The 21,152-nt window shown below is 38.4% G+C and overlaps 1 protein-coding gene across 1 annotated transcript in view; it reads right to left on the bottom strand.

Moving 5' to 3' along the window:
- The window catches only part of LOC130223136 (complement C3-like), a 39,262-nt gene extending 18,661 nt beyond the window's left edge, over positions 1 to 20,601 (bottom strand). Inside the window, exons 1-23 of the mRNA XM_056455865.1 lie at positions 20,526 to 20,601; positions 17,133 to 17,328; positions 16,878 to 17,046; positions 16,542 to 16,615; positions 13,456 to 13,544; positions 13,019 to 13,101; positions 12,841 to 12,928; positions 9,133 to 9,235; positions 8,896 to 9,013; positions 8,696 to 8,811; positions 8,442 to 8,588; positions 8,144 to 8,347; positions 7,130 to 7,321; positions 6,900 to 7,052; positions 6,690 to 6,819; positions 5,075 to 5,155; positions 4,752 to 4,949; positions 3,963 to 4,065; positions 3,766 to 3,854; positions 3,512 to 3,651; positions 955 to 1,167; positions 757 to 817; positions 464 to 547 (exon numbers count right to left, since the gene is read on the bottom strand). Of these exons, the coding sequence (XP_056311840.1) occupies positions 464 to 547; positions 757 to 817; positions 955 to 1,167; positions 3,512 to 3,651; positions 3,766 to 3,854; positions 3,963 to 4,065; positions 4,752 to 4,949; positions 5,075 to 5,155; positions 6,690 to 6,819; positions 6,900 to 7,052; positions 7,130 to 7,321; positions 8,144 to 8,347; positions 8,442 to 8,588; positions 8,696 to 8,811; positions 8,896 to 9,013; positions 9,133 to 9,235; positions 12,841 to 12,928; positions 13,019 to 13,101; positions 13,456 to 13,544; positions 16,542 to 16,615; positions 16,878 to 17,046; positions 17,133 to 17,328; positions 20,526 to 20,596 (2,902 nt within the window). The 5' untranslated portion in view covers positions 20,597 to 20,601. The remainder of the gene's footprint in view (positions 1 to 463; positions 548 to 756; positions 818 to 954; positions 1,168 to 3,511; positions 3,652 to 3,765; positions 3,855 to 3,962; positions 4,066 to 4,751; positions 4,950 to 5,074; positions 5,156 to 6,689; positions 6,820 to 6,899; positions 7,053 to 7,129; positions 7,322 to 8,143; positions 8,348 to 8,441; positions 8,589 to 8,695; positions 8,812 to 8,895; positions 9,014 to 9,132; positions 9,236 to 12,840; positions 12,929 to 13,018; positions 13,102 to 13,455; positions 13,545 to 16,541; positions 16,616 to 16,877; positions 17,047 to 17,132; positions 17,329 to 20,525) is intronic.
- Between the last annotated feature and the right edge of the window lie 551 nt (positions 20,602 to 21,152).

Below are 21,152 nucleotides of genomic sequence, written 5' to 3'. Positions count from 1 at the left end.
CCGCTACAGCAATATAGGATTCAAAACAGGAATTGCAGCTTTCAAATCTCAGAATTCTGATTTATTTATTGCACTTGCAAGTATTTTATCGTGTAGACTTCTTGTATCTTCAGCAAACGATCAGTTTATAGTCGTTCACTTGCAATTGTAGGTTAACATCTTGTTATATTTGTGAGATATAAAAATTCAGAATTTAAGTTGGATGTTGTATACGTATATACAGTTGAAGTCAGAATTATTAGCCCCCCTTTGAATTTTATTTTATTTTTTTATATATTTTTGTTGTTTTTTTTTGGGATTCTTCGGTTTCTGCAATGTCTGGGTTAGGAAAACGTGGTGAATCCCATCAAATTCAGTGCAGCATGTTCATGTGACAAACAGCGTTCACGTAATATGCCAAAATTCAGCCATTTTAAAGAACAGTTGAAATAATCACTACACATTTACATTATATTTTCCTTACCAGTAATTGAAATGTGTGTGTGGGCAGGAGTGCCTGGAACCCGGTCAGCTGGGATATCAGCTCTTACAATTATAGGACTTTCCCCTGTTCAATGTGAAATTTAAAACAAAAGGATGGAGGAAGAGTTATGAATCATGTTTCTGGACATATTTCTTTGTATTGAGCAAGAAAGTAGTAGTGCTCTCTTCACTGACTGCAACTACAGTATTTCATAGATGTTTCTGACTTGAATAGCAAAGAAAAATGACATTCATTAATCTATCTTTGTGTCCATTGTTGACATTAAATCTCACCATTTCTAACAGGATTGAGCTCTACGTTTGGTCTCTGCAGTGGAAACAGCACACCCTCTGACTGAAAGAAAGAGAGACAGAGAGAGTGAGTGAGCCTCTACTAATGAGAACTATAAGTTGTGCTCTAGTTTATCTGTGACAAATGTCTTGTGATTATTATGTGATGCGAGTGACCAAATGAAATGAAAAGTGACGTACCACCACCTTCAGGCCCTTTCTCACTCCATCAGTGTAGACAGCATCATACGCCGCAGCTTTCACCTCAATCATGTGATTGCCCAGCGTCATGGGAATGATCACATATGGAACCGATAAACTGGAGTCTTTTGGGACGGTTACTGTTGTTCTGTATTTTTCTTTCTTACTGGCAAGACTGCAAACATCCGCTGACTCCATGAACTCCACACGCACCTGGAGAGAATGGCAAATCACTTTAACATCTAGAGAAATCATCCTCCAATAGGAAAGCATTCGTACTGAATATGAAATGTGTGATGATGGAGGGCATTGGTGTTTTTATATATATCAGAATCAGAATCAGAAAGAGCTTTATTGCCAGGTATGTTCACACATACGAGGAATTTGTTTTCGTGACAGAGCTTCTACAGTGCAACAGGATTACAGAGACAGGACAAAAAACAGAGAATAAATATATTTTAAAAAAAAATAGAAGTAAGTAGTGAGTGCAAATATACAGATTGACAAGTGTATGTACGTGTTTATTACTATATACAACGTTATATGTGCAGCTGTTATGTGCAAATTGGCATGTAAAGTGTGTTGTTAAATAAGTGTATATGTGTATAAAAGTGTATGGCAAGTAGTGATGTTGGTTCCACAATTATTATCATCAAGTGTTCATGAGATGGATTGCCTGAGGGAAGAAACTGTTTCTGTGTCGGGCTGTTCTGGTGCGCAGTGCTCTGTAGCGTCGACCAGAAGGTAAAAGTTCAAAGAGGCGGTGTGCTGGGTGTGAGGGGTCCAGAGTGATTTTGGCAGCCCTTCTGCTCGCTCTGGATAAGTACAGTTCTTGGGGAGTAGGAAGGGTTGTACCAGTGATTCGCTCAGCAGTCCGAACTATTCGACATAGTCTTTGGAGTTTTTTTTTTTTTTTACTTGCACAGAAGACATAATTGACTGCTGATTTATATTTCATTGCAAGTTTGCTTGGGTGCATGCAACATATATGAAGACATTGGTGGAGTTTGCTTTGAGTACGTGCAACCTCTTATCAGCTGGCGGTGTGGACAGAATTTTTTGTAGTTTCATGCATGGCGTCGCATCTGAAGATGCAGGACTTGGAGCCGAATCTGGCTGACCTGTTTGCATGTGCCACATCTTTAGAAATCCTAAACAACTGCCCAATGTGAAGTCCTTCAGCTTTTTTTTAAGCTTTGAAGAAGAACCATGCATATATTTTGTGCACCGGTTGTCCAAGGCTTTTTAAGTAAATAGTTTTTGTAAGGTTTTGCATTAACCTTGGATATTCAAAATGTAGCCTAAATTACTCATTTAACTGCACTAAAAGCACACATTTTCATAAGCGTTCTCCACAATGATCCACAGCCTTTTCATTTTATATACATTTTCCAGCCAGTTTAGGTACACCTTCATATCCCCAGGTTGAACCCCCTTTTCCCTTCAGAACTGCCTTAATCCTTCTTGATATGGACTCAACAAGGCACTGGAAATATTCCTCAGAGATTTTGCTCCATATTGACATGATATCATCATGCAGTTGCTGCAGATTTGTTGGCTGCACATCCATGATGCAAATCTCCCATTCCACCACATCCCATCTTGAGATCTGGTGATTGTGGAGACCATTTGAGTACAGTGAACTCATTGTCATGTTCAAGAAACCAGTCTGAGATGATTTGCGCTTTATGACATGGAGCGTTATCCTGCTGGAAGTAGCCATCAGAAGATGGAGACACTGTGGTCCTAAAGGGATGGACAAGGTCAGCAACAATACTCAGGTAGGCTGTGGTGTTGACATGATGCTCAATTGGTACTAATGAGCCCAAAGTGTGCTAAAAATATATCCCACACTCCATTACACCAACAACACCAGCCTGAACTGTTGATATAAGGCAGGATGGATCCATGCTTTCATGTTGTTGATGCCAAATTCTGACCCGACCATCCGAATGTGGCTGCAGAAATGGAGACTCATCAGGCAACATTTCTCCAATCTTCTATTGTCCAATTTTGGCAAGCCTGTGTGAATTGTAGCCTCAGTTTCCTGTTCTTATCTGACAGGAGTGGCACCCAGTGTAATCTTCTGCTGCTGTAGGCCATCTGCCTCAAGGTTGGACATGTTGTGCGTTTAGAGAGTCTGGCCATTCTCCTCTGACCTCTGGCTTCAACAAGGCATTTGCGCCCACAGAACTGCCGCTCACTGGATATTTCCTCTTTTTCAGACTATTCTCTGTAAACCATAGAGATGTTTGTGTGTGAAAATCTCAGTAGATCAGCAGTTTCTGAGATACTCAGACCAGCCCATCTGGCACCAACAACCATGCCACGTTCAAAGTCACTTAAATCCCCTTTCTTCTCCATTCTGATGTTTGGTTTGAACTGCAGCAGATCGTCTTGATCATGTCTACATGTCTAAATGCATCGAGTTGCTGCCATGTGATTGGCTGATTAGAAATTTGTGTTAACGAGCAGTTGGACAGGTGTACCTAATAAAGTTCATCTTAATAGGGTTCATCACCACTGGTTCGTGTCTTAGTGATAAAATCAGATTTACCTTACGCTTGTCTGGAGTGTAGTTGTGAATAATGGCCTTGATTTCCAGTTGTTCACCTCGTACAGCCGAGTAAGGCATCTTGAGGTCAATGAAAAGACTCTTAAAAACAACAATCTCCTCAGGTTCTGCCACACAGATGCCTTTAAGGAGCAATTAAGACATTCAAGAATGTTTTAAAGCAGATTTGTTAATAATGCTAAAGTTTTTATGTAACAATAGACCAACAGTAACTGTGCTTTACAGCTTCACCGTACCCAGTGTTGGTGACATACTGACAGCCAAGACTTGCCAGGTGGTTATAGAGTCTTTCAGGTACATGGCTTTCTCTATGGCTGAGGCTGGACTGAAATCCGAGAAAATGGCATGTAATTCAGAATCAGAAATGTCATTTCTAGCAGCTAATAATAATCATTCTAATGGGGATTAGTGAGATCAAAAATCTCCAACTTGCCAGTTATCGCACAGATCAATCTCCTCCCACAGCCAGCTCTCGGGGAACTGTGTACGTGACACGATCTCTTCAGAGTCTGTATAATAGTCGTCATCATCATCACCTGTTGTGGCAGATAAGCAGCACACCAGTTCATCAAATCAAGTAAATATAATCAATATTCTTTCCAATGAATATTCACTACAATTCTTTTGAGCCTTTGACCTTTTAGCACCAAAAAACATCCCAATTTAGAAGTAATTACAATTGTCTGTGCAGTTTGTGACCCTTATCATCAGAACAATTGAGTGAGTGTGGTCGATTGTAGACTCAGAATTAAACACCCACCACTGTGATTAGCTGAAAGATTAACAGAGCTAAACAGGTAGTAAAGTAGAAGTGGATAGTCTTTGGAGGCGGGGTTTATCTACCTTATTACATCATAAAGTACAATATTCCAGAAGCTGTGGTTTAGTCAGACTGCCTTCAATATAAGCTGATTTTAGAGGAACCATGAATTGTTCAGTTCTGAAACTTGCAGGGTGTTCTTATAGCACTATGAGCTCTTATATGACAAAGGAGCAGAATAACTTAGCTTTCTCAGTTCATGACCCCTTCAATAAATTCAGGAAAACACTCTGTCAACCATTCTGTGTCAAAGGTCAAAACAGCATTATGTATTGCCTAAACTTTGGCATCGAAAATAACCTTAAACAATTACAAATGTACCATTAAAAATAATAACTTATGTATTTTTTACAGGGATATCTTCTGAAATCGCTAAAGGACTGAGAAATCGAATGTACTCACTACGAGCCAGAATCATCTCCTCCTCTTCGGTCTTTATGTTTTTGCGCTTTTTCATCTCATCGCAGCAGTGCAGGAAGGCCTTGACACACTCTGGTCCATCTCCGATATATGTGGCTCTTCGTTCACATGTGTAGCCCAGTTTATTATCCTTCATCCCATCAATGCAGCACTGTCTCTGTCCATCAGCGTACTGACCAGCTGAAAAGACAATGAGGTAAGTACTAGAACATGCTAAACTACTGATGAGAACCAAGAATCCATGATGAGAATCAAAGAAGGTTATTTCTGAATTTGAATTAAACGCGAGTAGTCCAGCTTCTCACCCAGTGTTGCCGTGATTGTGTGAAGATTCTCAGAATCTCTTCTTCTTCTTCTTCTCTTTGGAGGGACAGGACACTCAGGGTCTAGAGGACAAGTCATCAAAGACATTTGGGGAATTGCATAATTACATTGCTGCTCAGTGAATAAAACCAAGATCGCTTTGAGTCAAGTTGGCCACCATCTTTGAAACGCTTCTATGGCTTCTATGTTTTTGAATGAAGATTTGCCAAGCTTATGATCAAATTTCATATTTAGAATCACCAATGAAATTTGACAGCAATTGCATCTTAAGTGAAGTTTATTTATAAACTAATTTCAAGAGGATCACGTGATTATGATTGCTTGCAACTGGTCCCGCATTATCTAATTTATCATTCACCAATCAGACGACTCCTAAGCCATTATAAATGCCCGAGGTTTCATACCACAGTCATCTTCGTTTTGAAGAACCGCCCCTTCCTCCCCTACTCCTCCTCCTTCCCTAGATGGGTGGCACGGTAGCCCAGTGGTTAGCACTATTGCCTCACAGCAAGAGCGTCTTTGGTTCTGGTCATTACCAAACCAGCCAACGTTTCTGTGCTGAGTTTGCACGTTCTTCCCATGCTCGCGTGGGTTTCCCCCAGGTTCAGTGTTGCCAGATGTAGCTGGCTGATTCCAGCCCAAAAACTATCCGTAATGCAAAAAGACCCGCCCAGTCTGGAAATCACGCTCGGGCGGGGGGGATGGGGGGGGGGGGCACCTGAAGGGGACAAGATTGCAACACCAACCTCTTGTATAGCCATTTTTAGAGTACACATTTAGTTGTCATCCTGTCAAAAGTATACAGCTACCATAATAATCAATAACTTATATATGCATAATACATAATCATCCTGTGAATAATGCTGCATCCATTTGTGCCAATCTTATAGGGTAATTTACAAGTTAATCCTGATGGCATATCTTCTCCCAAAATGACAGCGACCTCTTTGTTCACTAGTTTCTAGGCTTTCGAGGGGTTGCTGTAATGTGATTTCCATTTTAATAGGAGATGTGTGAATTCATTTAAAATACTGAGATCAGATAGGAAAGTCTGTATACAGATTACAAATCCAGTAAACATTTGTTTTCACGTGTGGTTGGTTCGTTTAAAATTTAAGCTTTTGTCGTTGCCAATAGCTTAGTGGTTAGAGCGCTGACACACTGAGGTGTTCACAGTGACCCGAGTTCAATTCCTGGCTCGAGGTCTTTTTTCCGATCCTTCACCTATCTCTGCTCCCCACACTTTGCTGTCTGTAATCTCCATTATCCTGTGCATTAAAGGTGAAAACCCAGAAAAAAATAAATAAATAAATAAAGCTTTCAAGCTTGATGTTGATATATTTCGCATGTCTGTGAAGCAAGTATTCTGTCAGATTCCAGCACATTTGCCGACCCCAGAGTATTCATAACAACAATATACTTTAATAACACATGTCTGGATTGAGCCTCTCCCCCAGAGAATTGTCAGTGTATAGACATTGATGATTGGCTCCTTAACTAGAAGTATCATTATTGGCTATTGCACTATTGAAAACTACACAAGTTACATGTATTCTAGTCTTTGATACAACTCTAGAATAAGGAATCAAAACTTACTTAATCTGGTGTCGGTTCCTCCTGCAGTGTTTGACTCAAACATCAGCCCTGCATCCCTGAAAACCCCCATAACATCTCTTCCACCTCCTGCTGTACAGCCAGTGTCATGCTTCTCTATGACGTCCCAGATCTAGAGGCAAATATTGACAGCAGTTAAGCATGTTTTATGTTAGACCTGATTGTCAGATTACGTTCATGAAGACCCTTCACCTTTGTCTGAGTGAGCCTGTTCTTGTTAAGGACCTGCACAGCCTTGTCAACCACCACCAGACCAACTCTGGCTCCAGGATCTCCACTTATTTGCAGCTTGACCTCCTCTCCTGTGCTATAGGTATTCTGCTTGTTCTTCACCTGAAGCTTGAGCTGTCATCAAACGGAGAGATAATGTGTCAGAAAAACAGATTAGGCAAATCAAACATTTCTTGTGATGGTTGACCCACCTTTCCCATGCACGTGTCCTTCACATCAACCCAGACTGAATCAGACACCACCTCATTGGATCCCACATGGTAATAAGCCACAAAGCGGAAGGACGGCACCATGTCTTTGGTCACGGGTTGAGACAGAGTGATGAGAGCTTGTCCTTGTCTCTTGAACCTGTCTATTTTAACAATCTGACCTTTACTCAAGATCTGGAAATGAAGCAGATGAAAAAGGTTAAGGCCCGTTTGCACCAACCACAATAACTATAACGATAACGATTAAGATATTGTTCTAAAATACTTTCAGAATGTTAAACAACAACAGAGTTCAGACCACAACTATAATGATACAGATGTAGAGTAGCTATATCATTGGAATCACTTTCAGAATTTTTTAATAAACAATAAAACCCTTACAGCCGGTCAGAATCCATTGAAATCTAAAGGAATAGCTACAGACGATGTTGTGGAGACACTCTGACTGATATTTTCTCCTCTTTTCAATAAATACTTAAAGTTAATCTTGGATACCGTTGGTTAAACATGGGGAATAATGATAAAAATACATTGACGTCCTGCAAGCAAAACTGGAAAACTGAAGTATATAAAATAAAAGCACCTCAGGTATACAGTATAGTTTCAGCATCTGTTTGTTTCCTCTACTAAAAATGCAAGGGAGAATAATCTGTGCTGTTTTAATTCCACTTTACTGCAATTGCTTAATTAATTGCTTAATTGTTTAATTAATTAATTGCTTAATTGCTTAATTAATTAATTATATATTACACAAGCTGGATTCACTGGTCAGATGCGCTAGAAATGCAACACACTGAGGACATCTGCTGGTTACAAGGGGCTAATGGAAAAAAATTATAAACTAAAATTAAACTGATAGCTAATGTTCATGAGTGTGGATGCAAATACATTATTGTTGTAGTGCTTGGTGTAATTGGACCTTTAAGCTTTTTGCACATTTTCAAACACAAGCTGTGGTAGAAATAAATGACTGGCGTAAAATAAAATAATCATTACCATGAATGTGTAATCTTGATCTTTGACTCCTGGACTTTGTCCGGTGTTTAGATTGACTTTCATTTGATCGCCGATCTCAAGCTCCGCAGCATCAATGCCAATGTGCAGGTAGTTTTTAGAGTTGCCTTTGGGAACATAAGCATGAGCCGTCATCTTCTTCACTGCTTGCTCTTGGTCTGTTAATTCTGGATCTTTGGTTCGTGCCTGTAATAAATATAGAAACGTCACTGCTTTTTTACACAGACTATAAATAATAATATATAACAGCTTGTTCCACATCATTTCAGTGATGTCTTACTGTGATGTCTTGTGTTAACACGTTTCCTTGAGTGTTGATCGTCACTTTTGCAATGCCATTGGCTTTTGTTTGGCCTCTGACTCCTCCAGGATTGACCTCCACTGCCACATTTTCAGCAGGCGTCTCATCAGGATTTGTTACGTAGATCTTTTATTAAAGCAGACAGAAATAAAAACCTCAGTGATTTCTGTCTGTGTTTTGATCGAAGTGTTCTTCAACTTCTGTTTGTATCTTTATATTGAACTGATTCCTACCGAGACATCGAAGGGCATTCCAGGTTTGAAGAATTGAGCTGTTTTCTTGAAGTGGATGGTGTATGGAGACGTCACAATACGAATGCCTCTCCTTTCTGCTTCCACCATCTCACTGCCTGAAACACACAAATACGCTCGATTAGCCATTCGCAAACAATCACAAAAATTCACAAACACGTACAGAATCTGTTGAGTCTTACCACTTTCAGTTAGAAGACTGACTGAAATATAGATTGATTGTCCAACCAGTTGGTTAATGGTTTTGTAGGTCTCGATCATTTCCTTGGTCAGTTCTGCAGTTCCTACTCCTTTCAAAATCTAATCAAATTAGTGCAACAAAGCGACATCAGTCTACAAGACACAGTGAAAACTATTACATTTGTGAAATCAATCTTGTGTTGTTGAGGAGAAGTGAGATTGATAAAAGAGTCTCTCACCTGAATTTTTTGCAGAGAGTCAGTAATGCCTGTTTTCATCTCCCCGTCCATCACACCAAACATCACATACGCATTTCCTTCCACCTGCTTTCCAAACAGGTACCTATAAAAGCACAGCCAATTTGGATTCAAATGTGACGATTCCAAACAGTTGAGATGCCAAACACATTGCGACACAGATGTCAGTAGGAGTTTATATCCCTGACTGTCTTTAGAAAAGTGTATGTGATATCTTCTGGTGATATTTCCTCTATGCATTAAAGAATCATGAAACCCTAAACTAAATTTTCTGTGATTTTAACAAAATTGTATGTATTGAACATCAATTAAGACTACGGCAAATTTAGTCCATACAACTTCCCTATAGCGCATGTGTTTGGACTGTGGGGGAAACCGGAGGACCTCCCAGCTGGAAATTTTTAGTTCTCTGCTTGGTAGATAATGGTAGTAATGTTTCATTACTGTTTTCGGCGGGTAGTTTTGTTTTAGTTCCCAGAAGATTCTCTTAAAAGATAGGAAAACATTTTCTAGAAACATTCTAACCACATTCGCTGGTAACATTTTTAGAACATTATAACATTTTACTATTACTAACATAACTATTTACTATTATTTACTTACTATTATAACATTTTGACTAACATTCTTATAACATTATTAGTGGGTAGTTTTCTTTAAGTTCCCAGAATGTTCTCTTTAATGGTAGGAAAACATTCTCTAAATAACACTTTTCAAAGTAACATTGCTACAACATTATACTTTAACATTATTATAACATTTCAAGGTATTGTTTTATTTTACTTCCCAGAACATTCTCTTAAAAGACAGGTAAATGTTTTCTAAAACATTCTAATCCCGTTTAATGTACCATTATTAAAATACTATGCTCTAACATTTTAAGCAGGTATTTTGTTCTAGTTCCCAGAAAGCCTTCTATAAAGTCAGGACAATATTCTCTAAATATTCTACATGTTTATTAAAAACATTATTTGTTTTCTTTTTTGCTTCCGAAATGTATAGTAACGATATGACAGACACAAAACAGTCTCTATAACCATTTAAAATATTTAATTTTACTGTAGCAATGTGAAAAAGAGAGTTTAAAGCACTGCATGTCACGTACATCTGAACGTGATATGCAACGAGTGGGCGCAGCCATTTGAATCGTACGAGTGGGCACAGCCATTTGAATCGTACGAGTGGGCGCAGCCATTTGAATCGTACGAGTGGGCGCAGCCATTTGAATTGTATGAGTGGGCGCAGCCATTTGAATTGTATGAGTGGGCGCAGCCATTTGAATCGTACGAGTGGGCGCAGCCATTTGAATCGTACGAGTGGGCGCAGCCATTTGAATCGTATGAGTGGGCGCAGCCATTTGAATCGTACGAGTGGGCGCAGCCATTTGAATCGTACGAGCGGGCGCAGCCATTTAAATCATTTTGGCTCGAAACTTCCGGTCTCATTCACTTCCATTCATTTTTAAACGTTAAAAACAGCTCGTTTTGCTGCTTGGTGTAGCAAACTGATATTTTTTTTATTATTTTTATTATTTTATTATTTTATTATTATATTATTCTACTTTGTCTGTATTGTCATGCAAACACTTGTTTGTAGATCAAGTAGTTTGACCGTTTTCTGCCGTTTATTATTAAAGTTAAAAAAGAAAAAAAATTTAAAATCAGGTATATTTAAAACAAGAATAATTTGTTGACACATAATACAAATTTTACTAATAGTTTGAAATACTAATTAATTGTCACTTTAAATCTGTATGCTTTGCCACTTTTTTTAAACCACTGGGTTTTACTTATTTGTCTGCAATAAGTTTTTGAACATGACATTTTATATATTTTAATAAGTGCAGGTTAAAATAAGTATGTTAATTGCCTTTCTGTCTCGTTATTGAAAAGAAATCATGTTCTTGTAACATTTCTCTAATGTGAGTGTGAGAATGTTGTTACTAAAACATTGTGAAAACATTTTCTAAGAGAACATTGTTTAATCTGATGCCATTTCAATAATCTTAAAATGTTTTTAAAATATTGCAGATAAAATGTGCTAGCTTTGTTCAAATGTCTTATTGCTAAAACATTCTTCAAAGAACATCTCACATCTCAAGGATGTTCTTAAAACATTTCTCTAATGTGTCTGGGAGAATGTTCTTACTTTGGTTTAATGAAACATTGTGAAAACGTTTTCAAAGAGAACATTGTTTAATCCGGTCCAACATTTTCAAAACATTGCTAGAATGTTCTTGTTCATTGTTTTGGGATTTTTTTTTTTAATATTCATTGGATATTACATTGAAATGTTTTCTTTAAAACATTAACACAACTTGTAGGGAATGTTAGCAAAAGTTGAGAGAACGTTCCCTTCTAGCTGGGCTGGAGGAAACCCACACCAACAAGGGGAGAACATGCAAACTCCACACAGAAATGCCAACTGACACAGTTGGGACTCAATCCAGCGACCTTCTTGTGAGTGCTAATTACTGAGCCACCGTGTCACCTCTAAATTACTTGGTCAAGCATTTGGTGATTCCTGATTGGTCGCAGTGCTGGTAGGGTTGTCAAAACTACTAATTTGATTGTTTCGCTACCTTGATTAATTAGCTTTTAGCCCTATTTTCATCTTCTTTGTTTAAGATCTATATGGGGTGGCATCACATGTGGTGATGACATGTTTGTGTTTAAATATTCTCTATGAGATTGAGTCTACTTATCCTATTGGAAGAGCTACTTCTGCATTATTTCGTCAAGCATTGGGTCGCAGTGCCAGTAGGCTTATCACATGTACCAACTACTAAAGACTGTTAAACACATGTACCAAAGACTGTTAAGGGCAGCTTCGAAAAATGATCCTGCATGTTGTAGATGCCAAAAAAAAGGGTAACTTATTCCTTGTATTTTGGCAATGCCCTGAGGTCCAATCATTTTGGAGAGACCTCCATAAATATCTGTTAAAGCTATCGCAGACTTAGTATGAATTTTTGACCAATATTTGGTGACCTCTGTCCCTTAAGTCACATTACTAACTCTGAATCATAGTGGATACAGAGTTGTATCATGTTAGGCAGACCTCAGATCTCCCCTATAGAGCATGTGTTTGGACTGTGGGGGAAACCGGAGCACCCGGAGGAAACCAACACCAACACGGGGAGAACATGCAACTCCAAACAGAAATGCCAACTGGCCTAGCCGGGACTCAAACCAGTGATCTTCTTGCTGTGAGGCTAACCACTGTGCCACCCAGTATTTCATATTATTCTGAACTATTTTCAAATAAGAAAATAAATATAAAGTTACAAGTCTGTCCTGAATTTGATCAAAAATGTGACAATAGCAGCATTGATTTCCCGCTTGCATTTGGAGCGCGACTGAGTGGATTATTGAACTCTGCTGATTGGCCATTGTGTTCACAAGTTCATCAGATAAGACTGTGATTGGCTGTAATGTTCACTGGTTTACAACAGCGCTCATTGGAGTGTTTGAAAGTCGCATTTATCAGCGGATCCGTCAGGATAATGGTTACAAAAATACAGAGACGACGAAAACTGTGTGTAAACACTAAAAAAGTGGAAAGTACTTCTTTAAGAAGTTGTCTCTTAGTGTTGTCTCTTGGTCTTTTAAATGATCTCAAATGAAATAATAGTCATACTACAAGGACAACAGAGAACATCCACAACATTTTAAACTCATTTCATCTTACTTGGCTTCGATGTCGACTGTCAGACTTTCATCGCCCACATAGTAGAATAATTTACTGGGTTTTAGTTTCACCTCAAATGTTGGAAGCACTGAAACCAAATCAAACCAAACACACAAATAAGCAAACACACTCTTATCAGTCTCTTACACAACATGCAGTTTGTTGACGCTCGTCTTACCGTATTCTTTGACCTCAAACTCTGCAGTAAACGTCTTCTGGGGAGTGTTTGCGAACCGTGTGATTATCTTCCAGATGCCCAGACTGAAACATACAGAACACATCCATAAACACACGCTTGTCTGATCTCATGACATTAAAACAGATTGCAACATACACTGAACATGAATACTGTCCTAAAGTAGACACTATAAACCAACTGACTGCCATTAAGGGCTAAAGTCTTTAGACAATATCCACCACCCTCCATGGTAGAGTATTTGTGTTCATTACTATTATAATTATTACTATTATAGTTGTCTTTTAGTGAACTTCGGTGAAGGGAAGTTGCTGTATTATCACGACAGATCTGTGATTTAGCATAAAACCTTGTCATAGGTCTATAAATATGAAGTTTCAATGGATCACAAGCTTCATTCCGGACAAAACTGTACATACCTGGCAACCTCAGGGATGGCATACTTTCCAGACTTCATTCCTTTCACTGCATATATCTTGTCTGATGAAACTGTGATATTTTGTGGATTCTGAAGAACAGAAAACAATGTGTTAATCACTTTTTATTGACAATGTGGGAACAGTTTGTGAAGCTTTAAAACACACACACACACAAGACCTTCATCGACTTCCTAGGTCTTTAAAAGCCTGTAGAATGTGAAGGTCTAAGGAGATTTTTGTGTCATGCAAAGAATAAACAGTTTTGTAAAATCTATAATCTCAAGCAATAAATGACTGGCTGTAAATCACTTAAAGGGCCAGTGAAGTGCTTTGAAATGTCCATTTTTTATTCAATGTTTGACGTAATCTCAACTGAAACATGAAGAGAGGGTGGGACATAGAGTAGCTCCTCCCCTTTTTAAATAAACAGCCAATAGCGTTTTGTTTTTATCACAGCTCTGCCAATGAGAAGCATCTTGGAGGGGGTGGGGGACATGTCAGATACTAGAGAGCATTTGATTGGTCAGAATATTTGATGAGAAACTGCCCAGCAGACACACAACGTCGTAAGATGTTAGTATTAGGTTAGATTTAGGTCGCCAGCATATAAGGACAATGATATTTTGACGTCCAATAACAACATAAAATGATGATAATTCGTTGTTTTTTGGTTGTGTTGGAACGTGTTCAAAGTCCAACGTCACGCCAACATCTTAAACCAAGGTCATATTGACGTCAAATACTGACATTTATCCATCAGGTATGACAACCAAAATCCAACGTCTGATACGTTGTGCACACAACATCAAGCTGTAACATCATAAGACGTTGATATTTGGTTGTTATAAGGTTAGTATTGTTAAATCTGTCACTGTGCTGACACAGGCAGTTGTATTTCCTCCGTCTTAAGACTTTTGTCAGTTTTAAAAGGAGAATATTCGTTTTTTTTTGCACTAGAAAATTCTCAAAAGCCACAATTACAAAAGTGATTGCTTTCTGAAAAATGCTGGGTTGTTTTTGTTCATTTTTGGTCCAACATTGTGTGGTTGAGCTCAAATAAAAAGCAAATGAGAATCGTCTTGAAGAGGGCAGGGCATGTCTGATATCAGAGAGCATTTGATTGGTCAGAATATGAGAAAATGCCCAGCAGACACACAACATCATAAGATGTTAATATTAGGTTAGATTTAGGTCGCCAGCATATAAGGACTATGTTATTTTGATGTCCTATAATAATCTGAGATAACGTTGATACTTTGTTGATTTTAGGTTGTGTTGTAAAGTGACCAAAATCCAAAATGGAGCTAACATCTTAAACCAACGTCATATTGACGTCAAATACTGACATTTATTCGTCAGGTATGGCATCCAACATCTGATAGATTCCATATCGATATTGTCCAAACAGCGTCAAACTGTAGCATCATGGTTGTTTTTAGGCTAGTCTTGTTGTTAAATCTGCCACTATGCTGACACAGGCGTTTGTACCTCCTCCGTCTTATGACTTAATTGTCTTTATTTTAAAAGGAGAGTATTAGGGTTTTTTTTTTCACTAGAAAATTCTTAAAAGGCACTACAAAAACGATTACCTTCTAAAAAATGCTGGGTTGTTTTTGCCCATATTTGGTGCAACATTGTATGGTTGAGCTCAAATAAAGGGCACATCTGATATTAGAGAGCATTTGATTGGTCAGGATATTTGATGAGAAAATGCCCAGCAGACACGAAACATCATAAGATGTTAATATTAGATTAGATTTAGGTCGCCAGCACATAAGGACTATGTTATTTTGATGTCCGATAATAATCTGAGATAACGTTGATACTTTGTTGATTTTAGGTTGTGTTAGAAAGTGACCAAAATCCAACATCGAGCTAACATCTTAAATCAACGTCATATTGACGTCAAATACTGATATTTATTCGTCAGGTATGGCATCCAACATCTGATAGATTCCATATCGATATTGTCCAAACAGCGTCAAACTGTAGCATCATAGTTGTTTTAAGGCTAGTCTTGTTGTTAAATCTGCCCCTATGCTGACACAAGCATTTGTACCTCCGTCTTATGACTTAATTGTCTTCATTTTAAAATGAGAGTATTAGTGGGGTTTTTTTCACTAGAAAATTCTCAAAAGGCACAACTACAAAAACGATTACCTTCTAAAAAATGCTGGGTTGTTTTTGCCCATATTTGGTGCAACATTGTGTGGCTGAGCTCAAATAATAAGCAAATGAGAATCGTCTTGAAGAGGGCAGGGCATGTCTGATATCAGAGAGCATTTGATTGGTCAGGATATTTGATGAGAAAATGCCCAGCAGACACACAACATCATAAGATGCTAACATTAGGTTAGATTTAGGTCGCCAGCATATAAGGACTATGTTATTTTGATGTCCAATAACAACATAAAATCACGTTGATACTTTGTTGATTTTAGGTTGTGTTGGAAATTGACCAAAATCCAACGTCCAGACAACATCTTAAACCAACATCATATTGACGTCAAATACTGACATTTATTTGTCAAGTATGGCAACCAAAATCTAACAATCTAACATCTGATAGACATCAAAGTGGTAACGTCCACACAACGTCAAGCTGTAACATCATTAGACGTTCATATTTTGTTGTTTTTAGGTTGTGTTGGGTTGGGCCTGACGTTGGGTTCTGATGTCAACCCGATTTTCATTTCCAAACAAAATGCAATTTCCCGTGACATTGAGGTACAACATCAATCAGATGTCATGTTGACATCATGTGCCTACTGGGTGAAGTATGAGGTGACGTGAAATCCATTCAGATGGAAGTGACAATCTGTAAACTTTGGGAGTTTATAGCAGGTTTATATCTTCTAAAGGTGAATTTTGTCAGCGTATATTTATTCTTAAACCTAACATACAGATGCTAACATCTAAAAAACTGCATTTTAATTTCACGAGACCTTTAATGGCCACCAGTTGCTAATAACAAGTGTTTCTTAATTACATATAGAGCCACTTTAACACTGTCTGACGCTCACAATTGCCAAATGTCACGAATGAATCTGTGAATTTGTGTGTAAACTAACTGTGATAATTCTTACCATGATTTCCACCGTGATCCCAGTCTGACTGAGAGGTTTCAAGTTGGGCGTCAGAGACAATGTCCTGTACTGAACTGCAGAAGAGGACAAAACAAAAGGTAAAATGCATGTCAATGTAATTGATTTGTTTAGTTTTATATATTGTGTATCATGAACAGATTACAAAAGCTTTTACCATCTATTATAGCAACAAAACGACCAAAATAGCTGTAACCGGACTATTTAATAGCTAGTTTTTGTGCACACGCCATCTTAAAGATGTCTGGAACATTATTTATAAATGCAACAGTTCAAAATAATAAACGCATTATATATTTTTCAGTTTTGCACGTGTACCTGTGCTAGAAGGCGTGTAGATGGGCTTGTCCGTCTGTACAAATATATATCCAGACTGGAAGGACAGCAAGACCACTTTCTCCAGAGTGTGAGTCGGGAAAATAGCTTGTAGATAGACATACTGCTTCTCCAGAGGGTCATCAGAAAACAAGTTCTGATCATCGGGGATCTGAATATAAGAAAATTCATTAATTAGCTACATCCAAAATGAAATGCAAAGAAGACATCACTGCATTGTGATTTAGGAGCGCTGACCTTTATATCTGTGAGGATCTGGAAATTGTTTTGTGCGTTCAGATTCACTGATTTGGTCAGGATCTGCTTGTCTTTCTTGGGGTGGTTTTTTACTGTGATTTTCACTTCCAAAGCATTTCCAATGTAATCCTGCGCCTCCACGAACACGTTCTCTGATGAACCCACTCTCAGCAGATTAGGAGCTGACAGCACATATCTGAGGTCAAATCAGATTGGTTAAAACTAGCGTACATAATAATAATAGGAAGAAGAAATGAAACGGTGGCAGCTAGTACAATCTGTGAATATAACCAGCCTCTAAGGGTCTTTATTAATTGTATTTGTTATAATCAGACTTCATAAGTCTGCAGAAACACTTTGATTGACATTCTCCCTTTGTACGTGTCTTCAGAGGGGGAAAGCCCCGCCCACTACTGACCATTTCTCCCTCATTAGACATACGCTTATTTCACTGTAAACATTGCAGCAACATGCTGTGGACTACAAACCTTCAGCTGTTGCCACGATTTCAAAATGCAGAAATGGCGTAAACATCACTTTAATATCATTCAGTTCAGTTTAATTTAAACAATTAAAAGCAGATTAGGCATCAAACAATATCACAATCTCTTTCAGAGTAATATGCCCAAGTGTCCTCCTAGGCTTCAGTTCATGGCAGCAGGTAAACACCGTGAGGAGGCTTGTTTGCTTACAAAGCGACCTCTGGCTTTGCTCCTTCGTATCTGCTCTCACTTCTGCAGATGTATGTGCCCTCCAGAAACTTGCGTTCTGTGAATGAACGTCGCCTCGTGGTTCCATCCCTAAGAGGGAAGAAATCACTTTCCCGAACTCTCACATTCAATCTGCCCAGTTGGTGGAATGAACTCCCTAACTGCATCAGAACAGCAGAGTCACTTGCTGTCTTCAAGAAACGACTAAAAACTCAACTGTTTAGTCTCCACTTTCCTTCCTAATCTGCAACCGCCTCTCTGGCTATACCGCTAACTGTACTCTCTCTCTCTCAAAAAAAAAAATAAATAAATAAATTTTTTCACTAATGCTTTGCTTCTTAGACTTTACACACCTGAAACTTGTCTATAGCACTTGTTCACTGCTGCTCTTATAGTTGTGTAAATTGCTTCCTTGTCCTCATTTGTAAGTCGCTTTGGATAAAAGCATCTGCTAAATGACTAAATGTAAATGTTCCCTGCTTCAGGCTATTTAACCTGCTGAGTGATAAAACACTGCAGTCCTCTGTAACACACCCTCGTGATGTCTGTATCAGTGTAGTCCCGGTACTGAAGTTTTAAAACCGTCCATTTCCCGTTAACATTTAAGCGCCACTGAGCGTGCTCATAAACACTGCTGATTACCCATGAAGGTCATCAGCTTACAGCTCTTTACTGAGTGCAAACACAGATACATGGACATTGGAGCGTTTAAAGCCGTGAAGATCAGTCGATTCATCAACGGATTGCTGGTCTGTGTTTGTGCTCGGTAAATTGTGGTGAACTGATGATATTCTTGGCCAATCACAGTCATTTCTGTTGAGCACGTGAACACAATGGCAAATCAGCACTGGTTGAGAACGCCATCAACAGTGCTTGAATGTTAGCGGGGAATGGACTTACTTTTTTTTTTTGTTTCAGTACCGAAATTCAGTATCGTGACATGTCTAATATAATGAAAGTATCATTTTATTAACTTGAGTTTGATAAATGGCATCTAAAATGTGTGTTTGGGACAGAAAACGTAAGCTAACTAGTGCTATTTCCCTTAACTTAGCTGAAAATAGGTCCAATATCCCTTTTTATTTTCACTGTTCATTCAGAATGGACCTTTGAGTTACTCTGAAGGCGGTGAAAGTATAAATTTGTGTCGATTTCTCTTCGCTGATAAGATATACAGCCAGCTACACAACATTCCTGTGTGACTCAGTCGATACTTCCGGGTTTCTTCCCACCCCAGCCTCGATTTCGCTGTTTAAAATGGCGGCCACGTGAAATCAGTCGATAGGACATTAGTCTTGTTGTTAAATCTACTATGCTGACACACAGGCATTTGTTGCTCTGCTGTCTTAAGACTTAATTGTCTTAATTTAAAAAGGAGAATCTTAGATTTTTTTGCATTAGAAAATTCTCAAAAGCCACAATTACAAAAATGATGACCCTCTAAATAATGCTGGGTTGTTCTTGTCCATATTTGGTCCAATATTGGGTTAATACAAAGCATTTTTATATACATATATATTTATATATAATATATACATTCATTCATTTATTTTCTTTTCACCGTACTCCCTTTCTTAATCAGGGGTCGCCACAGCGGAATGAACCGCCAACTTATCCAGCGTATATTTTACGCAGTGGATACCCTTCCAGCTGCAACCCATCACCCCGGAAAACACCCATATACTCTTACATTCATACACATACACAACGGCCAATTTAGCTTATTCAATTCACCTATAGAGCATGTCTTTTGACTATAGGGGAAACCGGAGCACCCGGACGAAACCCAAACCAACACGAGGAGAACATGCAAACTCAAACGCCAACTAACCCAGCCAGGGCTCGAACCAGCGACCTTCTAGCTGTGAGGTGATTGTGCTACCTACTGCGCCACCCTGATGCCATATATATGCAACTTTTGAGACTTTTTTCAGTTACACTTAAATGACCCAATGGTTGGCTTTGTCCATATATGACTCAGTGTTGAGTTAAAACAACCCAGCATTTTTCAGAATGTAGACAAACGTCAGCTGCACAGTATGTCGTTCATGTAGCGTTGGCGCAGATACAAAAACTGCAAAAAAAACTGCACTGTATTGATGCATAGGCATTCGTAGCTCCGCCCTCATTTGAAAAAAGCACAATCTCATTTGAATTTAAAGTGACAGACACCAAAACACCACAATCAGGATAACAAAAGAGTTTCAGAGAGTTATAAAACATTATTTTTGGGGTATTTTGGGCTGAAACTTCACACACACACACTCTAGAGACATCAGAGACTTAATTTAAATTTTGTGAAGAGGCATAATAGGTCCCCTTTAAAAGTATCTGTATTGTATTCAAAAGGCACCTATACTGTTTTAAAAGTATTGATTTGGCAACAAACGATGCCCAAACGTATTGGGAAAACGCTGGTTTAGTGCAGTGTCAAAAAAAATCCCAAATTTTACGGTTTATTTTAAAAAAATTTAAATAACGTCCGTTAAACTACAAAAATATACCGTAAAATAACGGATATTAAATTACAGAAATTTGCTTAATTTAAAATTTCTGTAATTTAACGAACGTTATTTTACGCTGTTTTTTTTCGGCACCCCAGCTGCTGGAAATAAACCGTAAAATTATGGATTTTTTTTTTTTTACGGTGTGGATACGTGAAGAAAGAGTGTGTAATACTCACAGCGGGTCACACAGTGTGAGGAGTGCTGAGGAGAGAAGAACAGCAGAGAGAAACAGCAGCTTCACCTCCATCCTGACTGACTGACTGTGTTTCTGTAAACCTGCAGACGCTCACATTTATACCAGCAGTGCTCACAGTCCAAACTACACTCTCTCTCTCTCGTAGACACCCCTATTCCCATCATGCTGATTAGGCAACACATTTGGGAAAGGGAGTATCTGGGGTAATATTTCGGACTGAATTTCCCAAATTACGCAAAATGCCCACAACAAATGTGTTTATGAGTACATTGTAAAAATAAAAAGCTGCTTTTTTGGAGTTGACTCAACTTTTAACGCAAGTATACTGCTCTTGACTCAAGTGTTGATTTCAAGTCAAGTCAACTATAAAAGCTCTGCAGCAAGTTGCCTTCCAATTTTATGTGGGTCAACGGTGTCATGGTGAATGAATGAAAAAAGCTTAATTATGATCATGTGCATGTGTTATTCTGCACTTCATTCTATTCATTTATTCATTCACTCTAAAAAAATATGCTGGGTTGTTGTAGGTAACTTAATGTTGGGTCAAATATGGACAAACCTAACATTGGGTTAATTTCATTCATTCATCCATTTTGTTTTTGGCTTA

The sequence above is a fragment of the Danio aesculapii genome, chromosome 1 (assembly GCF_903798145.1).
Source record: "Danio aesculapii chromosome 1, fDanAes4.1, whole genome shotgun sequence".
NCBI lineage: Eukaryota > Metazoa > Chordata > Actinopteri > Cypriniformes > Danionidae > Danio > Danio aesculapii.
The sequence above is the reverse complement of the archived record's forward strand: the minus strand, read 5'-3'. Positions and strand labels throughout refer to the sequence as shown.